The sequence below is a fragment of the Kogia breviceps genome, chromosome 10, assembly GCF_026419965.1.
Source record: "Kogia breviceps isolate mKogBre1 chromosome 10, mKogBre1 haplotype 1, whole genome shotgun sequence".
Classification (NCBI taxonomy): domain Eukaryota; kingdom Metazoa; phylum Chordata; class Mammalia; order Artiodactyla; family Physeteridae; genus Kogia; species Kogia breviceps.
The window spans coordinates 11,675,234-11,699,574 of NC_081319.1; the positions used below are offsets into that span (position 1 = coordinate 11,675,234).

A 24,341-nucleotide genomic window follows, 5' to 3' on the forward strand; every position below is an offset into this window, starting at 1 on the left:
TCTCATATTATTTTCAAGTTGTCTCATGTACAGCAAGGTTTTTCTCTCTGGTTAGGTTTAAACCTCCTTAAATGAAGTAGCCCCCTTTTGACTCTTTCCTAATATTTGAAATAGAGCCCAGCCTCCTGGGCCTATTCATTTAACTCCAACTTTAACATGTATCCCTCGTCAACTTCGAGTCGGGCCATGCAAACCAAACCAAGCTGGACATGATCACCCGGACGGCCCCTCTAGCGCCTGTGATTAGGTCACATCCTGAAACATGATGATGCTCGGTTGCTCCGTCCTCACTGCTTGGAAAAGGCCTCCAGTTCTACCCAATCCCTAGGTCGATGCTGTTATGACTTCTGAACGAGTCCCTGTCAACAACGTTTCAAAATGATACACTTTTTTTTTTTTTCCGCCCCGAAACGCAAGTGGATTTACCTGGTTCTCGTGGCAAGGTCCTTGACAGTATTCGGTCAGACTCTCCAGGGTTTGGTTGATCAGGGCCACGTTCTTTTCGTTGATATAGAGCCCGAGAAGACCAAGCCCCCCCGTGGTACTTCCACAAATACAGTCCAGAAACTGCAGCGTCTCACATACCAAATTGTAGTTGGTCTTGTTATTTTGGCAACGAAGGAAGTTCTGCAGTTGGGCAGTCCCCAGGTTGGGGGAACAAAGACAAAGAAAAGAGGGAAAAGGTCACTCATTCTGACCTTTCGATGGCACGTAATTGGTTGGGGCCTGGGATTGAGCAGCAATTACGCAGAGAAATGCAGGGTTGGGTGGAACAGAAGAGTCAGTCAGCCCCCGTGACGGTCAACCGTGGACATGGTCTATGGCAATGGGTGCAAACACTGTGGCCTGTTCCCCAAGGTTCTTTTGTATGGGACGCAGGGGAGGAGGGCTCCTCTCTCTGACAACCCAGTTCAGACTCCAGTAGCCTTTTTCAGTTCTCATTTCTTTCTTTTCCGCCCCAGCCCACCTCCCCACCCATCGTATGTTAAGTTCAAGAGTCTTGACGTTTCCAAGGACAGTAGTGAATGTTTAAAAGATGATGCTGCGGTCTGGATGCTGAATGCCCAGAACCTAACACTGAGGATAGTTCATCACAGAATAAAGTGTTACAGGCTGGGCTTAAGCCCACTGCCATGGCGGGAACCTGGCTTATCTTGTTTGACCACTTCCGTTATTCAAGGAAGGAACAAAACCGAGTAAATGTGTGTGTGCTTGTGTGCACGTGCCCGAGTTTGTATCCTCCAGGTAAACTTGCAATGCTAACAAGAGACATAACAGCAGATAATTTCTCAACAAAGTCAAGCAAGCCTCATTCAACCACCTCATAACTCAGAATCTATTCTGATGCAGAGGAGCTGTTTTTTGTTTTTTGTTTTCGTCACAGACTCCGGTAATCTCTTCTTAAAAAGAAGGGAAGATTAACCACAGATAGTCTTTTGGGCATAGTTATAAAAGTTACACACGTTTACTGTAGAAAACTGTAGAAAATTGTATCTTTTTCAAGTAAAAAGATAGAATCAAAAGATAAAACGAATGTTAACTTTTGACCTGGTAAATTCCACTTCTATCACTATTCACAAAGTATGTGCTGGATGTTTGCTACAGCACTGTTTGAGATAGAGGAGAACTGGAAACAAGCTAAACGCCCATCAGTTGGGAAGTAAACAAATGACAGTGTATCAACATCATTTAATATCACAAGTTGGAAACACTGAGGTAGGTCCATACGCGCCAATATGGAAAGATCTCTAGGACATACCGTTAAGTTAAAAGAACAAAAGGGCAAATAGCAGATTAATATGTATCCAGTGCTTCCATCCAAATATACAGAGAAAGGACAGGAAGGATACAGTCCAAACCAACAGCAGTTCTCTCTGGGTAGAGGGACTGCTTTTTAAACCAAACACTTACTTTCATTTAAACCTTCATAGAATATATTCATGTATTCCCTGTGTAATTAAAACATCCATAAATGCCCAGATTAAAAGCTGGTAATCGGTCTTCCCTGGTGGTGCAGTGGTTGAGAGTCCGCCTGCCGATGCGGGAGACACGGGTTCGTGCCCCGGTCCGGGAGGATCCCACGTGCCGCGGAGCGGCTGGGCCCGTGAGCCGTGGCCGCTGAGCCTGCGCGTCCGGAGCCTGTGCTCCGCAACGGGAGAGGCCACAGCGGTGAGAGGCCCGCGCACCGCAAAAAAAAAAAAAAAAAAAAAAAGCTGGTAATCAAGTTTATGCTCGACTCATCCTCTAAATAACCCCCCTTAGCCCCACCCCAAGTTAACCTCAGGCCCTTCTGCTCAAGCCTTCCTGACTAGTCTAGAAATTGCACAGTCACTCAGGTCCAGGTGGGAGGTGTAGGAAGGACAGGTGATTTGAGACCACTTGGCCTTTCGCAAGGTGACTACTTTTCTAAGGGTCACAGGAAGCCAGAGGAGGGTTGTGCAGCCATTTCTCGCTCCAGCCCCTCGGGGAAGATGCTGCCTGTTCGAGGGCCTGGCTGAACCCCTCAGCATGCAGTGGTGGAGTGAAGGAGAGTATTCAGGAAGAGGGCAGGAGGCGGCCAGGCTAACCTAGGCTCAAGCTCACAGCATGGCTCTCGAGGCCCCTCTGCCTCTCCCAACTCCTGTGTCATCATTCCTGCCACGCCCTGCCCCTCCCCACCTCTGCTCAGTGATGTGGCCACTCCCACCATGCCCCTCTCTGCTCAGGACGTCAGCTCTCGCGCCACGCTCCTCTGTCTGGCATTGATGAACTTCTTCCTGCTCTTTAAGCACCCTTCATTCTCTCACCTCCTGGGCTTCAGCCCCACTATTCTCTTTGCCTGTCACTCCCCCCCTCCCTGTCTCCACCCTGATTAACGCCTCTTCCTTCAGGATGGCATCTCAAGTCACCTCTTCCAGGAAGCCCTCCATCCTGACTCCAGTCAGGTTGGAGCTCCAGCCCTGGTGACCGACAACCAACACAGAGACTGGCTCGTGCCATGGGCTTCATAAACACTGGCTGAAGTACCTGAATTAAGTTGCATGAAGGAAAGGGGACTTGGGAACCCGTCAAGGCCAACATGTGACATGTTTCAGACTCCCCGGGAAGGATGGTGGACTGTCCTTTCTTGAAAGCCTCTCCCATTTCTCATGGCCTTTGCAGAATGTCTACGCAGAATCTCTCCTCCCTAACCCAGTTCCATTTCCTCTTGTTCTCTACAAAAACAGAGGTGTGCCACTCGCTAAAGGCCAATGGGAACTCTTTCTATGCTCAAGGAATAGAGTTCACCCATAGCACATACCACCTACCCCACCTTGTCCAGACTAGAAAAGTCCTGTTCTTTTTCTGGTCTTCCTTGGAGGGCCAGGGACCAAGTCAAGATGGGTAGATGAAGGAAATCAAAGACTTCAAGTCTGTGCTTAAAGAGACTTCCGTGGAGAGAGAGCAGGACCTGTATTCTTTAACCCAGGTGAGAGGCAAAGCCAGCCTCTCAGACGAAGGTTCAAAAGCACGCGGAAAATGGTTCAAAAACAGTCCTTCCCATCGAGTTTCTTAATACTGTGAACAAAGCTTGCTTAAGGCAGCAACTGCCCATTCAGCGAAGTCAAACTCAGCGGCCCTATCGCTACCGAACATTTACCAACAGGAAAGTTAAGGTTCTAAATATGACAAGAAACTCTGGGCAACTTCAAAGGGCCAGATTCCTTCTCTCTCTGGGCTTATGTGCACTTCCTTATACCAGGGAGCTGACAATTCTCTCCTCGTGAGAATGTCTTCTCCCTCGGCTCCAGGAGGAAACCCTGACCCAGAGATCCACCATCGGTTCCAGAAAACTGCCAACAGGGTGGCATACAGAGTAGCTGAATCCCACTTAAAACCATCATTTTAAGAACTGGATTCCTACAAATACCATCATATCAGAGCAATTTTAGGACCGCCTCAGTGTGCCTGGCTTAGCGGGAGTCAGTAAAGATGAGTGCAGCCTTCATGCTAGGGAACCACTGCTCCAGATCACTGGTTTTCCAGCCACTCCCTGCAAAGCCCTGTAGGACTGACTGCAGGAATGCCCCAGCTCGCAGGGCTCTTGCAGGTGAGGGAGGAAAGGAAAGTTCTAACACTCTGTCGTTTCTACTCCGAACAAAGCAGCTTTGTTCTCATCTCCTTCACCACGTACATTTCTGCCTAAGATGTTCAAACGGAGGGTTCTGCAGCCCCAAACAGTTAAAACCACTGGCGTTACAGAACCTTCAAAGGTGAAGCTGCCAAGCTTTAAATATATATATATGTTGAAACATACTGTACACTCCCTCTCCCTCTGAAACCACTGTTTCTGGCAGAGTGGCCTATTAGAGAATGTTGTCCTGGAAGGACTCATTAGAAGGCGCTTCTGCCCGTGGGGTTCTTAGGGAATTAGTTCAAAGCAGAGTTTTGCAAAGAGCTAAGGTACAGAACAAAAACCGTGAAGACTTCCCCCTAAGAAGTGGTGAATTCGTACAATGGGAGCCTGCTGCTGTCTTCCCAGTGGAGGCTGGGTGTGCTGTGAAGACGGCAGGTCAAGGGGGCCGATGGGAGGCAGAACAGGTCCATGAAACCAGAGCCACGCCCAGGAACAAGCACTTCAGGACCGCCCCTGACATTCACGGACGGACTCTGCTCAAGGTAGCCTTGTGTTCTGTTTGCTCAGAACTCAGCAGACATCAGCTCCCCTGGGAAGCCTTCCTGGACCCAGTTTACTACCGTGTTGCTTCCCCTGCTCTGAACCCACAGAACCCCTAAGATGACACAACTGTAGCACTTATCACCCTGCACGGCAGTCTCCAGCTTGCCGAGTGGCTCCTGTCCTAGATGCGCAGCTCTGTGAGGGGAAGCGGGGCGGGGGGGGGGAGGTCCTCCATCACCCCCAGGGCAGGGCACAGAGCAGGATACTCGCCGAGATGAGAAGATCAACACACATATGCGTAGTATGAACCTACTTTTCCTTTGGAGCCCGAGGTTGGTGGAAACCAGTAACACCGGTCTAGGGGGAACAATCTAGGGCACTGGCCACCAAATTCAGCCTAGAAATCGCCCCGGCAGCAGGGTAGGGACCCCATCCACAAAGACACCACAGTGGAGCTTTGTTTTCTTACTGGTGGGACAGCGTGGTTTCCCATGACATCGCTCACACTCCCTTGGCCTGTCCCCCCGGTGATGAACGGTATAGATATGGTAGGTAGAGCAGACACAGTCCGCCTCCGGACAGAGGAACACCAGCCAGTGAGCCAGTAACCAGACCCCGGACCTCTGGGTCATGAGGGCTTTGTCCACCCACTGATCTTGGCATCCAGGCAAGTCAGGCCAGTGCATCAAGGGCCAACGTGTTCTATGTCCAAAGTAGGAATGTTTGAGCAACAGGCAAGAAAAACAGACTCACAGCCAAGATCCCACACTCAGACGTGGTCCGGGATGAAGCTGGGGAGGTCAGTGGAGGAAAGGAGTGGCCGGCGAAGCGGAGAAAGAGCCTGAAGTCCCTGCGTGGCTGACAGTGGAGCTGACGGAAATCCCTTCATTTTGAAATATGGCCCAGATTTGGCTGGTTGATGACCTTGGATCTAAATGCTTTTTTAAAAAATTTAATTTAGTTTTTTTAGTTTTGGGGGCCGTGCCACGCGGCCTGTGGGATCTTAGTTCCCTGACCGGGGATGGAACCCGTGCCCCCTGCAGTAGAAGCACGGAGTCTTACCCACTGGACCGCCAGGGAAGTCCCTCGATGCTTTTTCAAAGCCAGGCTCTTCGGACCCATTTGATTGAAAACAAGTATCAGCACAGTAAGTATTAATACCGCAGACTTCACCCACTTCCATTAAATTGTTCTGTCTTACTGCTTAGCAATATAATTTCTTACTCAACTTACCCAGGCAGAGATTCTGCAGCAGATTGTAAGTGTTAGCGATTTCTGGTGGTGGCACCGAATGGTCTGGCCACAGCTAACATGTGAAAGGCCAACAAATCACCTGGTGGGTAAAGTCAGCAGTGCAAATATTTCAAGGCTGCACCTTCCCCTTGCTATGTTTGGACTAGAATTATTTTCTTTTCAAACCATCACGATTCAAATAAAACTACCCCCACCAAGTTATTTATTTTAGGAGAAAACATTCTATCTTAGAGGAGTTCAGACACACTTTTCCTGTTCACCCTCATCTGTTTTAGGCAGAGAGGGGTGTTTTCCCCAAGAGTCGGCAGCAAAACCAGGAGAAGGCCAAGGACCCGGTGGCTCTAGCACGCTTCTCCTGGGCAGAGACAGCTTCCACAGATCTGTGCCCCCTCAGAACAAAGAGGGTATCTCTGGAACCCATCCTTGGCCCTTCCTGAGAAGCCTTTGCTGTTGGGGAAACTCTGCAAGGAAGAAAACGCCCTCCGTCTTAATGTGGTGGTTGACAGCACAGCCTCTACCCACCAGACTGCCTGGGTTCAGTTCCAAGCTCCGTACTCCCTAACTGGGTCTTGGGCATCTCGGTTTCCTCATCTATAAAACAAGTTGTTATAATACAGGCAACGCTTAGCATCCAGGATCATCTAAGTGCCCTATCAACCTGGCCAGTGTTACCATCCCACGACAAAAAAAAAAAAAAAAAAAGTGAACAAAGGATTTCTGGAATAATCAGTTCTACAAATATTTTTGAACCTTTGTGTAAAACACCAGAAAGCCACTTCATTCATTCAACCAAGAGATATTTGGGTTTTTATTTTTTTATTTTTTATTTTTTTTGCGGTACGCGGGCCTCTCACTGCTGTGGCCTCTCCCGTTGCGGAGCACAGGCTCCAGACGCGCAGGCTCAGTGGCCATGGCTCACGGGCCCAGCCGCTCCGCAGCATGTGGGATCCTCCCGGACCGGGGCACGAACCCGCGTCCCCTGCATCGGCAGGCGGACTCCCAACCACTGCGCCACCAGGGAAGCCCCCAACCAAGAAATATTTGATTAGAACATTCTATGTACCCGACTCTGTTAGGACTGGTATATTTAATCATCCACCCCTCCGTCCATTCAAGTTTTCCCCGTGCACCTATGTATCAAATGGTGGCAGGCTACCAGATACACACACACACACGCAGAGGCACGTACACACGTATCACAAACACACGTGGAGCGGGTGGCAAGTACACCGCTGAGCATGAGATCTGGTCCCGGTCCCTGTGGAGCCAGCGGGGACGGCAAGACAGAGAAACACTGCTAGTGCCCCGACGTCGAGACCCACTCTGGGTCCTCGGCTCGGACAGAGGGGCTGAAAGGAGAGGCGCCGGGAGACGTCGCCGCCCCCCGGCCTCACCTGGAGGTCCCGGTTGTGATTTTCGCACAGCAGCTGCAGGAAGCGGAGGATGGGCTGCATGATGGTGATGACCGCGCTCATCTCCAGGTCGTCCTTGGCCTTGTCCGCCGTGGCCTGGGCGCCCTCCGCTGACTGGTAATGATCGTCGGGGTCAGCCTCCCTTCTGAAGCTGGTGAAGGCCTTCCTGGTGGCGGCAGAGGCCTCCAGGAGCTGATCCCGGACCTCTTCCGTTATCTGTGTCGCGGGCTCTTTGGCTAGAACGCGAATGTGAGACGGTCAGGGCTCCCGAATCCCAGGAACACTACTCAGCGCGCCAAAGACGACGTTCAGAGACCTAAGTTCCGGAATTCACCCGCGAGTCTCTCAAGGTTGGCAAAACGCTCCGAGAAGCCACCATCTGCTCTCACCTCTTAGGATTAAAAGTAAGTTGAGCCCTTCCAGCTTGCTGGTGGCTCTAACACGTCCCCTACACTTGCTCTGTGTCTTAGAGGAAAAGCAGTAGAGGTTCTGTCAACCTCATACGTCTATGACTCTGGGCCTCAGCTTCCTCATCTGTAAAATGGGGAGAACATCAGTGAAGTCCTCCTCTAGAATGTTCCTGAGACAGTCAACATAGGCTAAGCAAAGTGTAATTACCCTTCTTAGACAACAGTTGATGGAGCCCTTTACTAAGCCCCAAGGCACCGTGATTAAGCACTTGATGTTTATGATCGAATCTTCAGAGTAACCCTGTAAGGTAACCAGGCACTAGAGTTCGGAGCATTAGACTCTGCGGCCAGACTGCCTGGGTTCAAACCCTGGCTCTAGAACTTACTAGCTCCATATCCTACAAGTTAATTACCATCCCCATGCCTCAGTTTCCTCATCTGTAAAATGGGGATAACGATTTTATCGATTTTACAATGTCAACTTGAGTTCTAAATGCAGTAACACATGTAAAGGACTTTGGACAGTGCCTGGTTCACAGAAAGTACTCGGTGAATGCGAGCCTTTCTTCTTTTTCTTCTCTTTATCCCCATTCGAGACCAGTGGTGATCAACTTGGGATGATTTTGACCCCACCTCCGCCCAGGGGACGACAGGCAATACCTGGAGAGATTTTAAGTTGGGGGTGGGCTACGGGCATCTACTGGGTCAAGGCCACATATGCTGCTAAACAGCCTGCAGTGCACAGGGCAGCCCTGATAGCAACGAATTCTCCAGATGTCCCATGTGCTGTGGCTGAGAAACTCAGCTCTAAACTTAAAACAATGAGACTCAGACCTATTCAAGGCCATCTGACTCCAACACTTTTGGGTCTACCCACTCCCCAGTATAACTTCTCTTCAAGGGGGATAATGGATAAAAAGCTTTATGAACTTTCAAATATTTCAGAAAATAAGGGAGGATTAGCTGACAAAAGACAACAGCCAGTCTTAAAGTGCGTATTCCACAGCTTTCTCTAACATTAAAGGGAAATTACAGGAAAAGATTATTAATGGATTTCCTGCCAATAAAACCCTGGGTTTGACAAAGAAGAATGTATGTGAGTTTATTAAACAAGAGGAGCCTCCAAAGCAGCAGGAATTCAGTTCAGGTTACACGGGAAGAATTATAGCACAACCAGATTGGCTTTCTTCTTCTGAAAGCCCCAGTCAGAGAACCGTCTGGAGTCTAGAAGTCGTGTAAAAACTAGAGGAAAACCAGGGATTCCTCCCATGTTTACAATCCAGCTGACTGAAGAGCTGCATGCAGGGGAGCATTTACCTTTTTTCCGTGATGGGGCATCTCTGTCTACCTCATCATCTTTCTTTTTATTTCCCAAGTCACTGGTGTTCACTGTCACCGTTGCCTTGATTTCCTGCTGGGCCACCTTCATTCGGTCATAGAAGACCTTGAAGAATTTCTCCGACTTCTTATCTTCTGTCAACCGGCAGAAAAAGGAGTGCTGCCAAGGAAAACCCACAGCTTGTTCAACACTGTGACACACCAGTCACTGAATCCCACTCAGGACACCAAAACCTCGTGGAGATCAGAGCCAGACACAAAACCTCAAAGACGGTCTAACCTTGGACCAGGGTTAAACACCGTTCCATGCACTGTCATTCTCTGGCTTCTACACCCTGAGGTTTTCGACACAGAGCCTTCAAAGCAAACTGCCATTCCTTGGCTGAACCAGTCATATAGACTCGGGAAGCATGCTAAGGGGTGGTGGGCAGATTTCAGCCAACGAAGCACAACCCCCCACACACATATAAATCAACTCCACTAACAACGGAAACAGAATGTATTTTTGGTGATTGTTGCAGGGCCAGTCACGTGTTTAAGGACTTCTACGAGCCCTCCTCTTTGCAAAGCCTTGTGAATATATACAGATGAGTAAGACGTGCTACCTGCCCCTATAGGGCTCCATACCAGGTTAGCATGACACGCCCAGAAGGAGGGCTTGAATGCGTCAGACATGCTCCAGAAACTACGCAGACAATTATAGTAAAGAAGCTCAGAGGTGGCAAGGACGGCGCTGGGCTGGAGGGATCCCAAAATCGTCGTGAAAAAGGGGATTTTCGAGTCAGGCTTGAAAGGGGAGGTAAAGGGTGGTTAGATGAAAGAGCTAACAATTAACAGGTAGCTCGCCTCTTGAAGACACATTTGTTTCCGGATCCACTGCAAGCAATAGTATACATTGTTGATATAAAAACACAATATGGTATCTCAACTTCATTTGTGAGCACTCTCTTTTCACCCCTTTGCAAATACCACGCTGTTGTGAGTTATTTACATAAAAATACAATACGCTCAATTTCCAGAGGAATAAAACAAAGCTCCAAACAATATATTTGCTTCTCCCAGTTGGAGCTTTCTGCCAATTTCATATCCTCCCCCATTTGGAAAGATGGCACTTCCCTACAGAAGGTAACCCTAGGCTTGCAATCCCAGAAAACAACAACATCTTACCAGCCTCACAAAGCCCCTTAACTGCTCCATCTCTCACCGCCCCCCACACACCCAGTGCTGGATTCAGCACGTGCCCCGGCCCCGAGAGCCACCACGTTTCCATCTGCCCACATGCAACTTCAGTCACTGTGACCCTTCTTCTAGCCACTGGCCCCTACGCTACCCTGACAAACGTCTGCCTCATTTGCTCCCCGAGCTCTTCTGGATCGTGCCCTTGCTTTTCCGTCTCTCCCTGTTCTTCTTCACCTCTGGCTGTTTCTTACATACAGCACGGGACCCAGCCTTCCTACCCGTGCTCTCTGGCTCTGTCTTTTCTCCCCCGGCCGCTCCCAGATGCCAGTTTGCGAGTCACTGCCTGCCCCCGCTGCTCTGCCCCAACATTCTGGGGGTCACGGAGTCCGCCAGCGCGCCCACTCTGTGAACCAAGCTCGAGTCTCCAGTCTGCCCCACTGCCTTTACACTTCCCTCTGTTTTCTTTGAGGCGTCTACTGCGTCCATCCACTCAACCAGCATTCCATTTGTCCGTCTGCCCGTCCACTATTTACTGTGCACCTGGCATGAGTGAGGGACTACGCCCATTATAGGAGAAACAACGCTGAACAAAGAGAGGGCTGCGCCCCGTGAAACGGGCGGCTTGGTAGGAAAAAGACACAGTCATTCAATAGTCATCCTAATGACTTTCACCGAAATAGCCTCTTCACCACTGACTCAACAGAGTGCTGGCAAACAGCAGCAGACACTCAGCGCCACTGCCCTGTTCTTCCTGGCTCTTCCCATGGCTGGGGTCCCCCCATCGTTCAGTCACAGCGTTAACATCGCCTCCTCAAGAAAACCACCCCCGGCCATCCTACTAACGCAGCGGCCGTGCCAGCTGTTGATTCTCACGTGCTCTATTTTATTCTTCATAGCAAGTGGCCCCTGAAACGACACTTGTATTTACTGTTCCCCTACTTACTGCCTGTCTTGGGGAGAGCGTAAGCTCTAAGAGGGCAGGAGCCTCGCCTATCTGGTTCACAGCTGTCATGAGAACAGCCAGAAGAGGCCCGGCACACAGAAGGCGCTCTATAATGATTTGATGAAACAATGAATACAACTCAACACTTGACGGCTCCTCTTGACTCGCTAACCACGCCCCCCCCATCAGATCCTACGTATATTCAGCGGCCACGGCAGAAATAAACTCCCGCCATACTGTCGATTCTTACTTCCCATATCCTCTAACGTGAGAAGCCAATTACAACTGTTCACTTCTTTGAGAGACAGTGCTTCCGCAAACAAGAGGAGATGTACGGGGGACTAAGACCTCAACCTACAGCCACCTAAATAGAGCGATTACATTTTCCACCAAGAGGCGGTACACAGCATCTCACCCACACGGGGTCAGGAGGGGACTGCACCAGGAGGCGTCTGCTCGGGGCAATGAACTTCAGTTGCTGCCCCTTAAGTCTTCTCAGGGCATGGAGGCAACTGAAAAAGCATCCTTGGACACTCCGGTCGTTCAAGAAAACAGGTGCACTTTAAGTAAATAAGTAAATAAATAAAGAGCCAAAGCCTGCCATCTGTCATCGGTAAGAGCGCAAGAGGACACACCCATCACCTGCTACAAACGCACTGCTTCACATCTAGCTGGTTAACCCAGCCCATGTCACCTGACAGGGTCAGGGCAAGGACACCTCTTATAAAATGAGAGAAGGGCGAGGCACTGAGGATTACACGCTTCTACACGTTTCTGCAACGGCCAGTATATTTATTTTGCACTGTTTATAACAGTCCCCGTCCCTCAAGGATTTGAAGCTGCTTCATAAACAGAACGTGGTCAATAAAACGGTAGAGTGGACAGCGGGGTACGGTGACATGAGTCAGCACAGAAGACCGACATCAAGCAAGGACGGGGGCTGGAGGATGGGAGAGGTGATTCCAGGAGTCTTGGACTTGGCTCCGAGGCACCCGGCCATCACGCTGAAATGAGAGGCCAACACCATCACACCTCTTAGTAAGAACCAAGAGGAGAGATACCACCGGTGCTTCGAAGGAAGGAAACGTCTCTTAACGGAGGGCTTAGTAGGGCAGGCTTTCCAGTTGGACCTCCTGGGTTCAAGGCTGGGGTCCCTCATCCACTGGCTCTGTGACCCTGGGCAAATTACTCAACCTCTCTGAACCCACGCGGAAGGGCTGCCAAGGTGCACACAAGGTGCTTAGCACAGTGCCCGCTAAGTGTGTTCGTTTCGTACGACCACGACATTAGTGTCATGTGAACACCCCACGGCAAAGGCATCACCCGAGCAGCTAAGTGGTGAGAACTGTCAGAAAGACCGGCCTTCGGCTCCACCGCTCACTAGCCAGTGTCACCTCAGCAAGGGACGACGGCTCTGAAACCCCAATCTTCTCATCTGCAAAACGGGCACTATAACAGGGCGTGGCCTTCACGGGTGGTTACGAAGACCCGAGATGATCGTAGTAACGCTCCCAACGGCTGACCTGACGACGTGCCGGGAGCTTGGGGTGAACCTTCGTGCGTCTCACCTCACACACAGCCCCTGACGAAGCGGCTGTTACTATTACTCCTTTTTGAGATCAGGAGACCCTCTGGGGTCTTGAAGATAATGTGCATCAGGGGTGAAGCACGCCCGAGAAGCCCACACACTGTGACAAACGTCGTCTGCCCAGGACGCCGTGAGAGGCACGGGCCTGGGAAAGTGGCAGGGCAGCAAGGAGGGGTGACGGCGGGGCTGCAGGGGCCCCAACTGAGAAGCTCAGCAGATGCCCTGGAAGGAAGACATCTGGGCCCCAGAGGGGAAGTGCTGGTACCTCGTACGGGAGGAGAAGTGAAAACGGAGGCATGTGGAGGAACTAAGGACCCCCGGTCCCCAATCAGGGGCTGTGCCGGGGGGAAGGCATGCGGGCCGCGGAGCAGGCCCGGGCCAGGGACTCCTGGAGACCCTCGCTGCCCCTCCCTGGTGCCTGGTGTCATCTGGACTCCGTGAGACCAGGCCCTGCACACGGCTCACAGACCTGTTCATTCCACCTCCTTCGGTCACAACGTGCTGGGAGGACCTGCGGGCGGGAAGGGGGCGCCCTCCTCAGGACTGTTTCCCCAGAAGCAGGTGGGACCCCAGACCAGAGCGGGCGGGGACTCGGCCCCGACCCGCCTCAGGCTCTTCAGGGGCACTGGTCTACCTCCCTCCGTGGGCGTATTTCAATGAGTCACACCCCAACCTCCACCCCCAAAACCTAGAGCCAAGAGCCGTGGAGAGACTGTTTCACTTCTCCAAGCTCTTCACTCCACCCCACGCAGCAGGTTTGAGCACCCACGTCCAAATAAACCTGGCCTAGAGCAGGCAACGTTAGTCCCAGGTTAGAGAAAGCAAAACGGGGGGCGGGTGAATAGGAAGTGACTAAAAGGGAAACGAGAGAACTTTCTGGAGTGAAGAAGATGTCTTGATTGGGGTGGAGGTCACACAGGTGTGGTCGAGAGAATAATGCGCCCCCGTCCTTGAAAAGATGTCCAGACCCTAACCCCCTGGGACTTGCGAAGATGTCACCTCACGTGGCAAAGGGGAATAAGGTTGCAGATGGCATTAACGTTGCTAACCTTAAACTAGGGAGGTTATGCTGGATTATTTTTGTTTGTTTTGTTTTTGTTTTTTTTGTGGTACGCGGGCCTCTCACTGTTGTGGCCTCTCCCGTTGCGGAGCAGAGGCTCCGGACGCGCAGGCTCAGCGGCCATGGCTCACGTGTCCAGCCGCTCTGCGGCACGTGGGATCTTCCCGGACCGGGGCACGAACCCGTGTCCCCTGCATCGGCAGGCGGACTCTCAACCACTGCGCCACCAGGGAAGCCCTATTATGCTGGATTATTGAGAGGGGCTAGTGTCACCACAAGGGTACTTACAAGTAGAAGCGGAGGGTAGAGTGATACGGTGTGGGAACGACTTCACTCAGCATTGCTGGCTTTGAACATGAGGGAGGGGCCACAGCCAAGGGGCCTCTAGAGACTGGGAAAGGCAGGGAAACGGATTCTCCTCCGGAGCCTCCAGAAAGGAATGCAGCCCTGCTGACACCTTGATTTTAGTCTAGTTAAGACTCATGTCCAACTTGTAAGATAAAAAAATCTGGCTGTCTTGAGCCACTAAGATTTTAGTAATTCGTTACAGCAGCCACTGAAAACAAATACAACAGGTGTAACAAACACTTGTCAAATCGGATCAAATTGCACACTTAAAATCTCTACATATTATTGTATGTAAATCAAATCACAATAAAAAGGAAGAGAAGGGGAAAAAAACCTGCTTCGGTACCCGAAGGCTGGAGGACTTTGTCAAGGCCGCCCAGACAAGGGGCCACCCTCAGAGGCCGTCTCCCCTGCAGAGGGGTCTGCGTCCGCCGCCCTCATGGCCCATCTTTCTTCACCCCCTCTGCTTATCTCCAAATCGCATGTGATTCCAAAGCCCTCTTCACATTAGCTGTCTCATCGGCGTTTTAGGAGATTGCCACGATAGATATCACCATTCATAAATCCACCACGGGACAGACGTGAGAGCTGGGGTCCGGAGAGATCAGCTGACGCGTGGCAGAGCCACGCCCACTCCCCGCCCCTGCGCTCAAGGCCCTGTGCGCCGCCTGCCTCCTCAGTGATCACACGGGACACCAGCCCCAGTGATCGGGAGGCGCCTCCAAAAAGGACGCGGGTGGGTTTGGGGGCAGAAACAGCGTCAATGCCAACATCACGGACAACAGGTCCATGTCTGGAGCCGCCACCTCCGCGGGAGCGCTGGGGGACAGAGGTGGGAGGGGACCCAGGTACGGCCCCTGTAAGCCAGGCTTAAAAACAATCCCCACAAAACAGAAGACACAGATCGCAGAACGTTACAGCTGGAAGCACTCTATTCCAGACATTTCCAGATGTTTTTCCCAGCAGGGAAACCCTGCTCCTCCTCCGTCCCCTAACGCCATCTTCCATAAGGACCCCGGTATAAGAGAGATACAGGCAGAACTGCTCAGCCTGAAACACAGCAGGGCGGGTGGCCCTCACATCACTGCAGCTCCTGCTTGCAACGCCAGGGCTGCACAGAACGTTGTTCGGGAACTACCCATTTAGCCCCGCCCTTCACATTTTACAGAGGAGGAAACTGAGCCCTAGAGGGGGAAACAGACATCTCGAGGCCACACAGAGCCCACGTCTCCTGCCTACTCGAGCCTGTCCCTTTGCCCAGGCTTGGTGGTGGCTGGGTGACACAGCAAGCGGCTCAGATTTCATTCCTGCTCTCAGATAACTGTCAAGAGGACACACAGTTTGCCCTCCTCGGGCTGCTTGAGCTGTAGGGGGACTTAAGAACTGAGGTCTTGGTTTAAAATAACGAGGAGACCACCCTTTCAGATCACTCTTGAAAATAATAAGATATCCCTTAATTAGCCTGGCAGTCACCCTCTGTGCCCAGCCAAGCCCTCGCAAAGGAACAGAGCGTGATTTATGACAGGCCCACCCGGCTCCTGAAACCAGAGGCGGCCCGAAGTTAGGGACCAGCAGACAACTGGCAGCTCCTCTAAACAACAGGCCGGAAGCGTGCAGGATGGGGTGGGGGGACTCCTTCCTTTAGGTGCAAGAGGTCACACTGTGCAGGATGGGGTGTGGGGAGAAGAATGGGAGCCACGGGCCTTCGCCATGTGCTGGACGTACACCAGGGAAGGTGAGCGCATGAGCACCTGATTGCAAAGCCATCTTCCCCAGAATTCAGAGACGTGGGGGAGGGAGGGCAAAGACAGTCTTGGAACCTTGGAGCGCAGAGCCCGCCAGCCAGCCTGCACCTGCAGGGACACGGGAGGAGCCCTCTAGGAGCACCTCCGAGAAAGGAAGCGGCAGCAGCGAGAAGCGGAGGTGGATGTGATCCAGGACAGGACTGGCGGGAGAGGGTGCGGTATGGGGGCGGGGGGCGCGGTCCCCAGCGCTCCTGGGACAGCTTTGAGACTTTGATCCTTCCCCAAAGGAAAGCATTTCCCCCGGCAGCAGTCCACCTTCTAGAAACCCTCATGCTGAGCCTTCAGAGACTCCAGAGAAGGAGCTTTTGTATCTGACTGCCTGGTACATAGCCCACGGTGCATGCGTGCTCACGTATCCGCTGCAGAATGAATTACGTTCTCAGGCTAAATGCAAGAATCTGAAAAATGTGACTGCTGAACAGGGCTGAATCCAGGAGCAGATGGCAATTCCTCCCCGGAGTCTGACTTTTTCTCTTTTTACTCTGCCTCTGGCACACGGGGACCTCGGCCTCGGCCCTGGAGTCTCCAGGACTCGGAGGAATGTCTCCAAACAGACCAACCCATTCCTGTCCAGCTTGTTCAGAGGCTCTGCGGGTGACAGAGTGACAGCGGTGGCTACCCAAGTGGGGGGTTCACCTTGTGGGGTTCTCCTCCTATACCTGTGGTTAACTGAGACTTCATCACTTCCCGGGGACCCGTGATCTGTAAGTCAGTGAACGGTCATTGAAGCCTTGTGATTTGCTTGGCAACTAAGTGCTTTGTATACAGTATCTCATTTAACCCTTCTACCTACCCCATGAGGTAGGGGCTACCACTATCCCCACTTTACAGAGGAGGACACTGAGGCTCAAAGAGGTGAAATAACTTGCCAAGTCATACAGCTACGAAGTGGTGGTGGTGCCCCAGGACTCAAGCCCCACTGGTCCGACACCTCGGCCCATGTTCTCAACGCCCCTGCTTTGCTCAACACCTCTCACCTGAGCAACTGTGTGTCAAACTCCAAACACCTCTTGGCTTTTTATAAGGCACTCCCTGCCCACCAGCCCAGGTCTCTCAGCTGCACAGCACAGAGCCTCACAGGCTCTTCTCACAGGCAAGAATAGCCATGGTAGGAACACGTGTGAATGCCCCAACATTCCTGCAAGGCCTGATGCTCTCGCTAATCTGGGCTCCCAAACAAGCCTCTTTTGCTAGTTGAAGCTCTGCCGGGGCCGCGGGTTACAGGTTGTTCACAGAACCACTGTCACTCAATGACCACTGTAGGTCTTGAGTCCCTTTCTTAGAAACCCATGACAACAATCAAAACCCAAAGATCAGGTACCAGGCACCAGGTGAGAAAACACACATGCTTTAGGCACAGGAGCCTGGAGAACTGCAAGTCTGGAAACCTGAATTTTAGCCATTGCTCCTAGATAACCAGCTACGTGAACTTGGGCGATCTGCTTAACTGGATTTGTGCCCTAGATTCCTGATCTGAAAAACGCGACTCTTACCACAGCCTCGTGTGCGCCACACGGAGGGGGTCCATCAAGGTTGCAGTTATGAAACACTATGTGAAACGCACTTTGATTACTACGGGAAGCTACTCAAACGCAGGGTGTATAATCTATCGATACCACTTTCAAAGGAAATCAGCTAGCAGGTAAGATAGGTGGATCGACTAATGTGCTGGGTGTTTTGTGATGACCAAAGCCTAGTATCCCCAGAACATCCAAAGATAAACAAGCCCGTCTCGTACTGGTAGGTCAAGATGGCCTGTAAATCGACAGCAAAAACACACTGAAGAGCCTTTCCCAGTAACTGTCACAATGAAGGAAGTTAAAAAAAAAAAATCCAGCTGGAATTCCACTAGTTACAGATGCCGTTCAGATTCCGTGAGACACAGAGACAAATGTTTTTGCTTCCACTTCTCAAAGTGTAACACACCCAAGGCAGAACGGTATCAGACCCTCCCCCTGGACAGGCCCAAGCCTTTCAGCATGAACTGTTTTTCCAATATTTTCACCTACTCTTGACTTCAGGAAAAGTATCGTATTTGAAAAGCATCTAACAATTAGTGAAGAGGGCATTAAGAATCAAACACTCCCCTGGTACAAATGATCCCTCACTCTACGGACAGGTTTTTAGCAAGGTTTGATGGGTTTCAACCAGTAAACATCTATCTGCAAGTCTCAGCTCACCAATGTCTCTGAGGATGTTGCCAGCTTTAATGAGTTCAGAAATAATATAAACTTTAAAATAGAAAAGAAGGAAGTGATGAAGTGAATGAAGTACGGGTTGGAAAGGCACTGACATTTCAACTTCATTTTTCTGGAAAGAGTTCCTCCCTCACCCAAACTGTAGAGACATCTCTTGATAACTCAGACATAAACAGCATGTTTCAACTCCTCTTCCCTGCCAGGGCTGGACGGAGGCCACCGTCTGCTCATGGCTGATTCCCAAGGCCTGAGAGAGGGGCTGGAGGACAAGGAGGACCAGATTAATCTGGGCACTGGGCTCCAGGGAAGGGCCTGAGCTCCAAGGTCAATACCAAAGCACTGGACCTTCATGATGCTTTTCAAGGTGAGTTAATTCTGGGTGTAGCAAGCGGCCAAGTCCCACCTGTTCCCTAAGAACCACTTTTCTTCTGAGACCTGAGAGCTTAACACCTCCCCTTACCTGTCCCCCGGGGCCCAGAGGAAACAGCACTGGCCAGGAAAGTCTGCTCGATCTGGTAAGCAGCCAGGTCCCCCCTCTCCCGTGTGGATCGGAACACTGACAGCTTCTCACATACTCATCCATGACACCTCAACAGACTGTACTTCCTAAAAAAATATTTTTTGAAGGTGTTATCTTACAAAGCCCCTGTATGTGTAGGTAAACTGTCAGCGATAACATCTCTAGCAATATTGAAGAGTAAAATCACACAGATTTCAGGGAGGCAGGTCAGCCTTCATTCTAGAAGACCCAGGGACAAGAAGTTAAGGGGACTCCAAATTTTCTCTGGGCTCAATTCTCAAACGTCCTTACAGAAGCCAAAGGCCAGCGTATTTTGTGGGGTGCACTGGCACAGCCATCTGTCCCTTCCAGCCAAAGGCTTTAGGAAAACAAAGAGCCTCCAGAGAAAAATAATCATGACCAGTAAAATGGGAAACTGAAGCAACCCCAAATTTGCCTGAAGCGACGGGAGACTGCAGCAGGGACCTCCTTGGGAAAATTCTTTAAGTACAAGAAGGTACTTTGGTTGCTCTTCAAGCCAACATGAGGTTTATAAAAAAGAAAGGCAACGTGAAGCAGACGAGACTTTGGTTAGACCTCAGGGATGACTTTTGTTAAAGTACTCAGGGAGGTTTTGGACTCTCGGTCTACAGACACCTACTCAACTAGAGAAGAAGAAAATCAGTATCAGTGAACGTCTGGGGCTGCTGGAGACGCACCCTCGTCTCCAAGGGTGCCCTCCAGGACTGATTCTAGGATTTAACGAAAGTGCCTTCTGGTGGTTCAGGTGACACTCTCAGGTCTCGTGTCAGCTTGCCCACAGCCTTGCTGTGGGATCTGTGATGGCGGGGACAGAGGCCTTCTCAGTGAGCCTCCAATGTGTATCACGAGAGCTGAAAAGAACGATGCCAGAGGTGCTGCAAAAACTCCATCAGCAAGAAACGCACCCTGGGCATCAGCAAAGGAGGGTTCAGGTGGGTCCCCTGCCCAGAGCCTAGGGGCAACGCGGCCGCTGTCCCTTCCCGCTTCACTTGGGGGTTCCATCCGCGTTATCAAGAAAGAACTGACACAGGAGTCGGAGGATAAGACCTTCGCTCTTTGGTCTTATTTCTATCCTGGGTACCTGAGGGCCAATCAATCAACACTGATGGACATTTTCTGCCCTAAAATCACCAAGGTTCCCCAGGGCATCCAACTTGAGCTTTATGTCGACGTCAAGAAGAATCCTCTGCACACCCATTCTCTGTGTCTGTACAGAGAGCAGCAGGGGCTCAGAGAGAGAGAGCTCCACGTCCTGCACACTCAGCAAGGTACAAACAGATGGACAGGGGTGGCTAAGGAACTGGGCAGGTATGGACAGGGCATTTATTAACCTGCAGCCTCGGTTTCCTCATCTGTAATGGAGGAAGGAGGAGGGGAAGTGCCATCCAAGAGGCCTGGAGGATGGAATCAAGAAGGTAGCACAGTGCAAGCCCAGCACAGGGCCTGCACCTGGTAGGTGTTCCGTACCAGACACTTTCCCTTCCCCACTCTCAACAAACCGATCTGTGACACACCTGCTCGACAGATAACATCCAAAAAGAAATAAATACACCCTGGCCTGTCGGGGGGCAAGGACGCTGGCTGGCAAACAGCAAAACATCAAGCAAAGCAAGCACCTTCCTGACGGAGGGCTCACCATCACCTGCTGTCCTCTGCTCGATCAAATGACCTCTCAGGTCTCAGTCCTGGTCTGAACCCCAAAGGACACGCTCCAGGACTTTCAGTCCTCCCAACCCAGCAGGTCCATTTCACTGGGTACTGGCCCATCAGGGGGCCCATATGGCTGCAGAGAACATCCTTGAGATCCAAGAGTAAGACGTACAGATGGCCAGACGGATGGAGATGGCAGGATAAAATGACACAGCACTCATCTGTGTAAGTGCTGCTTAATAGATTATGGCTCTGGCATCAGTAACGTGTATCCAAGTAGGTTACAGCCCGAGCCAACTTGGTGCCCTTTAGAAGCACTGACTAGGGCTTGGCAGGGGCCGTGGAGATCACCTAATTCAGCCTCCCTGATGATAAGCTCGGTACCTGGGTCGAGCAGCGGTCTCAGGCCCCGCGCCCCTGCCCCCCCGCCCCCAATGCTATGCTCCAACCACGCTGGCTTCCTTCAGGTCCTGCCATATGTCAGCTCATGCCAACCCATCTGTCTGGACACTGCTGCCCTCTGCTCTTCACGCCACACGCTCTCTTCTCGTCTGCTAAGTCTGGGCTTAAAGGCATCTCCCTGGAGAAGCCTCCTCTGAGCACCCCCAGTGGCTTCTCCACGACACTCTTCCCTCTTCACGCTTCTCCCTTATTTAATTGTTAACTGGCTTACAATCCACCTCCCCTGCCAGACTATAACCTCCTCGAGGGCAGGCCCTCTGTGATCTCAGTCCAGACTGTGTCACGGCCACCTCACCCAGCGCCTGGCACCCAGCAGGGGCTCCATCAATACGCGCTATCTTAATGAACGCACCGTGCTCCCGAAGGACGTGCAATCCTGCAAAACTTAAATCGAGTCCAGCTATGCATCTATGGCAGCTGAAGTTTAACTCGATAACCAGAAGATCCCTGCCTGCGAAAGCTCAAAATCCTGCCAAGCGGGGAACGTGCCGAATGCCAAAGACCAGCTGAAGGGGGCTAGTGTGGCGTTCTCACCTCTCAGAGGCCTATCGGGTTTGTGCCCAGGCCTCTGTGATGGGCTCAGGCTGGCTGGGGATCCTAAGCCGTCTAGTTACCTGTTAACCACTCTGGCCCCGCTGACACTTGCATTATTAAGGTGGGGCGGGAAGGACAATCATTCGTAGACCTTCCGTCTCAGAACCTGGCTCACACCCCTGACTTGATAACAGCAAGCTCGGGGCTGAACAGTTTGCGGGCTTGTGTTGCAAGGAGGCTAATGAAAACACAGTTTTCAAACACCGTATGGTGAGGGCGACTGAAGCACCGTCCTCCTCCAACAGCAGTATACATTTTTAAGTCCTGAATTCAAAGGGCAACAAGTGGCTTGAAGATATCAGACGGTTTACAGGACTCTCCCCTTTGGCATCTGGGACATCTTGATGACAAATTTAAAACCCAGGCAGGGCTGCCCTGGTGGCGCAGTGGTCGAGAGTCCGCCTGCCGATGCGGGGGACGCGGGTTCGTGCCCCGGTCCGGGAGGATCCCACGTGCCGCGGAGCAGCTGGGCCCGTGAGCCACGGCCGCTGAGCCTGCGCGTCCGGAGCCTGTGCTCCGCGACGGGAGGGGCCACAGCAGTGAGAGGCCCGCGTATGGCAGAAAAAAAAAAAAAGAAAAAGAAAGAGAAAAAGAAAACCAAAAAAACCCAGGCAAAGGTAACTGGGAGAAACATCAAGAGAGGCTCTGACACTTTCACAGAGGAGCTTAGAGGACTTGGGAAATGCACGTGGGCATAGATTTCTCAGGACGAAGGAGGGTCACGGCAGAAGTGCCAATGCCAGCTGTGAATGTCACTTAGCTTCTCTGAGTGCTCAGGGCCCAGGCTTGTGGGTGACATGTCTTTAAGGCCCCCATGTCAGCACTCTAGCCGCTGGCAGCTTCTAATGAGAAAGAATTCTCAACCATGAACTTAGCTCGACTGGAAAAGTTCCAAAGGGAAAGTCCCTCCAGTTACTCGGAGGGGGGAAAAAAAGTTGCCTTCTTGGTCTGGAATCCGGGGATATTTTATGCAGATGGCTCTAACAGAAGTTACTACGGGGAAGTCAGCTCGCCTTTGATTATTCAAACAGGCTACTGTTCTTAAGAATTGCACAACTCTTGGACAAGACAAGGGGTGGGTTTCGGCTTTGTTTTCTTTGAAGCCTATCCTCGCGGGAACTACTTATTCTTTTCTAAGAACATTTCATTATAACCTCCCTAACTCACGTCTTTTAAATGTCTCTGCTCTGGTGGGCATGCGACCGACAAGGCAAAGCCGTCAGAGCAGCCAGGGTGCAGGCGGACACCCCCGGAGCTGCCACCGGGGCTTCTCAGGAGGGCAGTTCTGCTTCCCGGCCGAGAAGTGGCTGGAGCAGCCGCTTTTTTTTTGAATGCAGGCTGAGTAATCTCAACCTGCACCCTTCAGGAAACAGAAGTTGCCCAAGCTCCAGGAATTATCACTGTGAGACAGACACCTTCCTTTGTTTTCATGTGGTTCCATCTTATAATGCATGCGCTAGATGAGATAAGAGATGTCACCCCACCCAGGGCAAGATCACAGGAGGATTATGGAAGTGCCAAGAGCCCTCCTTCTCTGGGGCAGAGGGATGGTCCGTGCAAAAGGCAATGGAATCCATCTAGTTCAGGGGCTGACCCGAGAGCAAAGGGTAAGCTTCTATCGGATGGGCCTGAAGACTCCCAGGACAGGTCCCTGTCATGAAGGCGCTGGTAATAAAGAAAAATATCCTAGGAAAAGAAATCGGTGAGGGCAGGAGAAAAGACACCTTAGCCAGAACCCTTCTGATGTCTTAGAGCTACACAATGGGGAACTCTTAGGGGGCAAAGGAAAATATTCTGTTTCTGGAGACAGCTCCAAGAATACTGCGCTAGGCGTGAGAAACGGGCAAGCGGATAGATTGGGGGGAAAAAAAGAAAAAGAAAAGGTGGGGAGAGGAAGGAGTCAGGGAAGGGGGCGCGAGATGGCTGAGAGACAGGGGAGTTACAGAACACCATGGCAACAAGTCCGTCCACCTACCCCGGCCGCCCACCCACAGCCAGATTCTTTGCTGACGCACTTGAGAACAAGCTGGTTTCTACCAGCTCAGGAAGGTGAGCAAACCCGGAGAGCTCATTAAATCCCTTCTCAGCGACTCTTGTCTGCCTGCAGATAGTGAGCAAGGAGGATATAAATAGAAGTTATATAACATCTCTTTGTTGATTCCTGTGCTTACCAAAAAAATGCAGCATGACCTTGTTTTTTTTTTTTTTTTTTTTTTTTCTGCAGCATTTTCTTCAGCCTGCGGGTTGAGGACTTTAAGCCAGTTAGGGATCATCTTCAAGTTTAAAGAGTAGGTATAGATTTCCACATTAAGGACACTCAGGAGCATCAATCAAGTTCGGAACCCTCCGGATCAAGTCCTCCTCAGGTATTAAAAAAAAAAAAAAAAAAAAAAAAATCTACTTGCCGTAGGCTAAAACTTTACGGAATCTTGTGGCATCCTCTGAAGACATTTCTGAATGTGCCAGGAGTTGTATTAACACCCAAGAGCAGAGAATCGTGTGAAACCACACACACGACTTGAGTTTTCAAAGGAGGTCAGAGCACTCAAGATACATACATGTAAAGCCAACTGAGGGTTTCTAAATACCACCAGGAAGACTCAGTTGTCTTTTTCTTTCTCAACGGGCAAGACAGTAAGAGTCTAGCGGAACGCGAAGGCCTCCTCCTTAGGGAGGCCAACAGAGCGGAGACGTGCAGAGGGAAACGCCAACGGGAGGCCCTGAGATCTACCCCAACCCGGCCAGAGCCTCCAGCGCTGCCGGTGCTCCTGGACAGACCCTTGTTCCGGCATCTTCGCCTGGAGGTAGCTTTAAAGGAGCGTGCGCTTACAGGCTGTGCTGCTGAACCCTCATTACTCTGCTATCTTGTCTTATCCTAGTGATGCCACAAGACTCTTTCAAAAAACTGTTACCATGGGAA

General features: G+C 51.3%; 1 protein-coding gene and 1 long non-coding RNA gene across 11 annotated transcripts in view; one reads left to right on the forward strand and one right to left on the reverse strand.

The window, feature by feature from the left end:
• ITPR1 (inositol 1,4,5-trisphosphate receptor type 1) overlaps window positions 1–24,341 on the reverse strand; it is a 327,850-nt gene that overhangs the window by 66,245 nt on the left and 237,264 nt on the right. For all 10 annotated transcript variants that reach the window (XM_067043583.1, XM_067043582.1, XM_067043578.1 and 7 more), the window contains 3 exons: window positions 9,033–9,213; window positions 7,288–7,541; window positions 427–627 (listed from right to left, as the gene is read on the reverse strand). In XM_067043583.1, the coding sequence (XP_066899684.1) occupies window positions 427–627; window positions 7,288–7,541; window positions 9,033–9,213 (636 nt within the window). The remainder of the gene's footprint in view (window positions 1–426; window positions 628–7,287; window positions 7,542–9,032; window positions 9,214–24,341) is intronic.
• On the forward strand, window positions 5,753–23,784 carry LOC136794969 (uncharacterized). Its single transcript, XR_010842496.1, has 3 exons — window positions 5,753–5,786; window positions 18,378–18,538; window positions 23,646–23,784. It is a non-coding gene; the product is annotated as an uncharacterized lncRNA (long non-coding RNA).